We start from the raw sequence: 7,576 nt of genomic DNA, 5'->3' as shown, positions 1-7,576 counted from the left end.
TAGCCTTTGGCAGGTAATTTTGGGCAAGGGAAGCTGGTCAGAAAATAAAACACTTCCTTCCATCCCTTGTATGTACTGGAAGACAAAGCAGTGTACTAGGAATATCCTTACATATCTGCCCTGGTTTTGTGTTCTTGTCCAGACATCTGCTCTTGCCCACAGCCAGAGAGAGGGATTTGATCCAGGGAGTTGACAGTGCTTCAGGTAAGGCCAGAGACATCTTACCAGGTAGCTGTGCCATGCTACCACCCATCCAGACTGAGGTATGGTCTTATGTGCTATGGGGGTGGCCATGAACATCATGGGTTGCCTCCCCCATGCTGACATGCAGCTACCTGCAGCGCCCACATGCCCATCCCACCACTGCGGTGGAGGACACAGTGTGGCCAGACTCAATGCTCCATGGACAGTGACAGTCCATCAGCAAATGCAGCAGCACTGGGAGGCTCCTGCTGATAGCAGGAAGGGAAGTAATCCTGCACATCGGCTGCTGAGCTCCTGCAAACCTCCAGTCCCTCAAGGCCAAGGGGAAAGCTCGATGCCATGCTGGCCTTCTGCACCAGAGGACATGCAAGGTGCAGGCCTGCACCCCTGCTGTGTACGGCATGAAAGGTGGGTGACCATGTAAGTCTTGCTGGTGGGAATGCAGAGGAAGGGACAAGAGAGTTACCACAACTGGAATTACCACCTGGAGTACTGCATCCAGCTCTGGAGCCCTCAGCACAGGAAAGACATGGACCTGTTAGAGCAGGTTCACAGGAAGGCCATGAAGATGATCAGAGGGATGGAACACCTCCTGCGAAGGCAGGCTGAGGGCGTTGGGATTGTTCAGCCTGGAGAAGATTAGGCTCCAGGAGACCTTATTGCAGCTACTGAAGTACTTAAAGGGAGCTCATAAGAAAGATGGGGACAAATTTTTTGGAAGGGCCTGTTGCGATAGGACAAGGGGTAATAGCTTTAAACTAAAAGAGGGAAGATTTAGATTAGATATAAGGAAGAAATTTTTTACAATGAGGGTGGTGAAACACTGGAACAGGTTGCCCAGAGGGATGGTAGAAGCCCCATCCCTGGAACCATTCAAGGTCAGGCTGGACAGGGCTCTGAGCAATGTGATCTAGTTTGAAGATGTCCCTGCTCATTGCAGGGGAGATTGGGCTAGATGACCTTTAAAAGTCCCTTCCAACCCAAACTATTCTATGATGCGATGATTCTAACTGGCTGCTTCTCCTTGGCTGATAACTACTGAATACTCAGAGACTCTTTAGCCCAACCTTGCCTCTCATGTGACTAAGGACAGGGACAGGATCTGCACTGCGTTCCCACCTGGCATGGCACTGTTCCTCTGGCCATCACTCACTGCATTCAGGGTGAGGAGGAGACCCCCAAGCAGCATCTGTGTAGAGATATCTAGGGGGAGGATGTATGGAGGGAGCTGGGCACATGCACTGGGTGGCAGACAGATGGGCTGTCTTTGATGTACGCAGCAGCCACACAGAAAGGCTGTCCTGCAGCCCACATCTCCAGGGGGACTGGAGCCAGGCTTGCGATATATAACCCTTCTCTGGAGCTATGAGCCAAAGGTCCCAACTCTTCCATAATCCTCAAGCACTACCTTCCCATGCCATCAGCTTTGCAGGTGAAGGGTACAAAATATACAAAAAGCTGCACATCTACCATCTATCTAGTGGTAGATGTGAGTCGCAGGGAGGAGGGATCCCAGAGGACATCCCAGAGGGATGCAGCCTACACCCCAACCCACAGTATCCCCGTCAAAGCCTGGCATGCAGCTGATATGGAGTTTCCAGTTCGGTTTTGTCTAAAGCGATGCCCTTTCACACATGCTGAAACCACCCCAGCAATTGGATAAGCGTGTTTTGAATTCCCCCTACAGCTCCAGAACGAATTGCTAGCATAGATGCAACCTTAACACACGTCAGGTGAGATTCTATTTTAGTCCTCTAAATCTTGTTTTCTATCATACTTCTTATTTTTATTTTTCTTTCTGCGAATTCCTCACCGCAAAATATGCTAAGCAAGATGATATAGTAGGGATAATATGAAATTTATCTGTACTTTTTGGAGCAGGCTGTCAGAAGAAGGAAAACATTACCATTAACAACGAAGAAAAAATATCAACACGAAGATCTCCAGACAAACTGCTATTATTGCAGAGATATTCATTACTTTCATGGCAGGTTTTTTGTGATTTTAAAATGTATTGATTTAATGCACCTTCTTCTTCCTTTATATTTCTTCTTTTCCATGTAATTTGGTGTACACATTTTAACTACACTAAAATAAAATTACGGTTGTAAAGTGAGGCATTCAAAAGTTAAGGAATATAAAATTTAAATTCACTTAGGCAGTTCTAATTTAATCCCCCAACTACATGTATATTTTTGTTGTCTAACTGCATGATCATTTAATGTATTTTCTCAAAGGAAAATGTGTTTTGTTAATCTATTAAAAAGATAGTTATTCTGTCTTCTGCACCTTCTTCCTTGAAAGTATTTTTTGATGAAAATCATCAAGTTGCTGCCATTAATACATAATTATGCATAACCGTCCTTTAGGCAAGGATGTGCAGGGACAGCCAGTGCTATGTTAATTCTGTCGGTGCTAAATGTATGTATGTTACATGTATTTAGTAACCTGAGCTCTTCATTAATATATTCCTTTTCTGCCAGGATAAAAGAAAGAAATCTACGTTGAGATACTGAAACCGTATATTTCATTGGCTGTTTGTCTAAATAGCTTTCCATTTCTAGAAATCTTTTCAAGCTAGCTGCTACTAATCAACAATCAAATATTTGATTCGGGATGTTTGCTTCAGGTACAGGGTATTGAGACAGAGACGGAAAAGGGTGAAAGGGTGACAAACCATGCATAGTTTTTCACTTTTAGTTAAATCATTAATGTTTACTGCCTGTATTGCCGACATTTCTAAAACTATCACTCATATTCCAACATCAGTGTGACATTAGAAAAAATATTTGAAAAAAACAATTTCTAGATAAGCTTCACGTTACTGAAATGTCGTAAGGCCAAAAGAGATATGGAGAGAAAAACCCACTTCAGTTCATCTTATGGATTGGCCAAAACAATGAACTTCTTATACTTGCACATTTTCTTATAGAGTTCTTTCAGTCTCCCTGAAAATAAGTAAAAACCTGCATCTTGGCTGGTAATCTAAGACGAACATCAAGCTGCTTGGTATATTAAAATGGTGTTGCAGGCTATTTGAGATGGAGAGTGCCTATTCCTTCCTTCATTATTCATCCATTCACTCTTCTTTTTTCCCGGCACCCAGGCTGGCTGGCCACCGGAAACATTCAGCCTCTTGTCCCTGGTTATGGCAACCAACTGCCACCTCCAGCATCCACCACTGTCCCCAGAAAACAAGTCCTGAATTCAGCTGAATTCAGCTGTTTTTCTGAACATCTTGCCGCTTAGTGGAGATTTCTGTCTTTACCTCATCGGGCCATGGGGCTTCACAAGACAAACACCCTGTTGGTTCCTGACCTTTTCTCTTTCTTCTTCTCCTCCACTATAAGATATTATGTTTGCACTAAAAACAGACTTTTGACTAACTTCTGAGCTTCTTCTTGTTTTATCTCAGTAAAATCCTCTTAGACCTAGAGAAAAGTGGAATTGTTGGTACTTTTGTATAATGAAAATGTAGTACGGAAACTTCCAATAAAATGTTAACTTTTTAAGGAGTCTAATGGATTCTTGGATGCAGCTTATGTTGCATGCAAATAGTTCAAAGGGAGGGTTTGTAAAGTTATATATAGTGTGTGAAGAAAGATGGCTCTTCTCGTTAAAAAGTGCTTTTGCCATAACAACAGTCCTTATAAAGTAACTGCATTTTGACGCTTTCGATTCTCTTGGGAAAGCCACTCCTTCGCTTGCTCTGTCCCCGTCTGCACAGAGCCAGAAATTACACTGGAAATGAAACATTTAGTAGCTGTTTTATTTCTGTTTCTGGGGTTTTTTGCCTCTCAGGCTGGCAGACCTGGGAATGCCGGGAAGACATTGACATCAACTGTTTATGGGGAAAAAAAATGCCTTACGTCTTTAACTGCTTATCTTCCTAGTTGGTTAAAATACAGACATTCCAGAGCTTCTCATGCAACTTTCCTCAGCCAGAACAGTGCTGGTAGGCAATGTGGGGCCTAGGTTGGTAGAAAACCAAAATGAGAAAGTCACATAGAATAGAAGATGATGGAGGAAGCTCTGCAATTTTAAATTAAATAAGATCTTAACTCCTTAGCAAAACCATTTACAAACATGCCAGTAATGACTAACGATTAAGAACACAATGGGGTTTTTGGGGGTTTGGGTTTTTTCTTTTCCTATTCTAATGGGTGCCCCATTGCCTCTGAGTGAAGAGCAGCCAGCTTCAGAAGACCTGCAGGGAGCCTGTCACTATCCCAGGTGGAACAGGGGCTCCACAGGGAAGCAAACCATGTCAAGCCTGGCCTTGGACTGCTACCAGCATGACGCAGAGCCAGGATGATATTATTCAGCCTGCTGGGGAACTAGTTTTTTTCCTATTCCCCCTGCTATGGAGTGCCGGAGGGGCTCATGGATGGATGGAGAATAAGCACCCTTGCCCAGGTATGACTTCTTATTGCAGTATTAGCAGCAGGATAAATTTCAAATTTATCTTTAAATAAGACATGTCGCACGCAGCTGTCTCTTTGTGAATGGTTTTGGGAGGTGGAGCACAGGCTAGGGCCCGCTACCTTTTCTCTTTCCCCCAGGGCGCCCCATGCGCAGTGCGAGCAGTGCCCTCAGCACACTCATGTGCACCTGAGAGACCCAGCAGGACTGCTTCAAAGTGTAAACGTCTGCACTGTTTACCCTGCCACCGCTGAGTTTGCCCCAAGAAATGCCCCGCTTTATTCCCGTGCCCCACTGAGGGCACGCTGCTCTGCAGTGCCCCGTGCTTCTTTCAAAGTACCACGTGCAAGGCAGGAGGCAGCCTGCACATCAAATAGGTATTTTATAAAGACCGTCCCATATAGCCTGTTTGAGGTTATACAGCTTCTGTTCTACAGGAGGGCAGTCTGCACTATAATAATAGCCTTCTTGGCCTTTAAGGCCATTAATTTGCAAAGAAAAGTGCCTTTGCTTAAATAAATTCTACAGACATTAACTTACATGGCTAAACTATTCTAGGATGTCTTTCTACTCAGACGCCTGGTTTCTTGTTTGTTCATTTTTGGAGGGAAAAGGAAGTTTAGTTAGATCCAAATTTAACAGTAAGACCTTTGACAGCGTGAAGTATTTATGTCTGATTTCAGTCATGGTTTTTGTGTTGCTTCTTTGTTTTTCCAGAACTGCCAGTTCAAACAGCTGTAGAAAGGAGTATCATATCACTTATTTTTCTTCCTATTTGTTTCTATATCTGGAACTCTGATGAAGTTCTTTGTGCTAGGAAAGGCAACTCTGGTTTATATACCGTCATCAGGTGTATAAACAGCACATCCTTAGCACAGACAGAGAAGGAAAAACGGTCTTCAGGAATGAACGCTAACATCAGCATTTACTAGAAAAATCTCATCTTCTAATTATAACTCCATACGTGGCTATTTGTAAGGTCTTAGGCAAATCACATCCCCTCTCTGCCTCATAATCTCCATCTATAAGCTGTAGCTGAGTGCAAGAGTTAACCATGTGACAGGTGGGTAGGGGAAAATAATTGATGAGCAAAAACGGCCCTACTTATTTTATACCTTCACAAAAGCATTGTTCTGATTTGCCCATTTCCAGTGAAAGGAGAAGGAATGGTACTTTGAAGAATTACATCAAGGCAAAATATTGTATTTGGCATTTAAATTCAAAGTTGATAGCTGTTTTAGAAATGCCTGAACCAGATAGTCAATGCCAAACACATTTTTCGTATTCTGTAATATTCTTCAAAAATTGCTCCAAGACTTGTACAGAGAAAACAGCACACAATGAAGGCTATTACTAATACTTTGATCAAAGTCACATGATTTGCCCTTCTGACTTTTTAAAGTTTCAAAGCTGTTTTTGCTTTGTTTGCTGTTGTGAGAGTTCTCGATGCAAAGTACCACTTACATATTTGCCACAGCTTCTGAGGTTTGTACATGGGCTATGTAAGTAATAACAATCAAGATGCAGTAAATTTCCTAAGGATTAATGACTGGCTGGGAGGAGGTGAAGGTCAGCAGCACAGCCAAGGATCATTAACCCAAGCTGGTCATTAATCTCAAGAATTTACCTCGTGCCAAGGTCAGTATTGTTATTTTAAGCTGGAAATGAAAAAAACATGGCCATATGAATTTTTATTTGACAGGTTTAAATGTAACATCAAACATATTTTAGAAAAAATTAATTTCATTTGGGAGAATTACATTAGCTAATCAGACCACCAGCCCACCTTTTAGTGTTTGATTAGTTTTGCTTTCTTAAGCATATGTACTGGACTATGACAGGCAGAAAGGATTTATAACATTTTTCTTCCATGTGCAATTGCTGTGGACCTATTAAATAGTGGCCTTGTTTATGTATCTATTTACAAGTTTTGATTTCCATTCCAAATTTTACCTCCTAGAGCTTACTGACATCTCTTAAAATATTTGTTTGACTGAACATCTGTTCAAGTTATTAGAGTTTTGAAAGTGATGTTTCAAAAGATTGTTGTTTGTAAAGTGAGGGTATTACAGATAACTAGTGGGTGTTTACAATCCAGGGAGCATTTACTCCCTTTAGAAAGCAGTACTTCTTTTAGAAGAAAAATAAAATGGCAATTTTGATACCTAACTGTTATTCCCATTTGCATTTGTGGTCATCTAGTATTTAAATCAACACTGCCAACTAATCCTTTCTGTAGCTATTCATCCTATTTCTATGTCAGTACCCATATGCTGGGCTTAAAAGACTTTAGATTCTCCCTGATTAGGAAGGATCCAGCCATCAGCTCAGCCGCATGCTTCATGAGGGCAGACTCCCACACACACTTTCCTGAAATAAGTCTCAAAAAAAATCAGGTGCTGCCAGCGCTTGAGTCTAGGCACCAAAGGTGCCCCAGAAGATCAAATGTCCCCCAACTTTTTTGGCACATTCCAATTGACCATTGATATAGGTGACAGTTGAAGCAAACACGTGCAGACTCAGCAAAAGGAAAACAAATTGCAATTTATCTTATACAATACAAGAAATATTTAGATCTTTCTAAAGCAAATATTTTCCTCATTTCAAGGTGGAGCTTGCCTTTTGTCTTACAGTGTTTCTTCTTGCTAGGATATTTGTACCCCATGAGTTCCTCCTCAACTTCTCAGCCTTTGCAGCTTTACATCTCCACTCTTTTATTTCCCTCTTTGCTTCCAGCTGGGGATTTGCTGCTGAAAGGGACCAAATGGGTCTTTGAGTTCAGTCCTCTGAGTTTGCACGCAACTGTGCAACGGACGCAGATCTACAGAGCTTTGACTACGTTTGACCCAACTCACCACAGATCACAAAATACTTTCCAACATTTCTTACAAACTTTAGCTCCACACTAAAAGACCAAAGCGAGGGTGTAATGAGCTACACAAAGAAAGCA

At 42.1% G+C, this 7,576-nt stretch overlaps 1 protein-coding gene across 1 annotated transcript in view; it reads left to right on the top strand.

Annotated features, from left to right (window-relative positions):
- Positions 1-292: 292 nt before the first annotated feature.
- The window catches only part of N6AMT1 (N-6 adenine-specific DNA methyltransferase 1 (putative)), a 22,419-nt gene continuing 15,135 nt past the window's right edge, over positions 293-7,576 (top strand). The window contains exon 1 of the mRNA XM_009894930.1: positions 293-612. Within this exon, the coding sequence (XP_009893232.1) occupies positions 293-612 (320 nt within the window). The remainder of the gene's footprint in view (positions 613-7,576) is intronic.

The sequence above is a fragment of the Charadrius vociferus genome, unplaced genomic scaffold, assembly GCF_000708025.1.
Source record: "Charadrius vociferus isolate BGI_N301 unplaced genomic scaffold, ASM70802v2 scaffold201, whole genome shotgun sequence".
Lineage (NCBI taxonomy): Eukaryota > Metazoa > Chordata > Aves > Charadriiformes > Charadriidae > Charadrius > Charadrius vociferus.
Note: the sequence above shows the minus strand (reverse complement) of the source record. Positions and strands in the feature narration are given on the sequence as shown.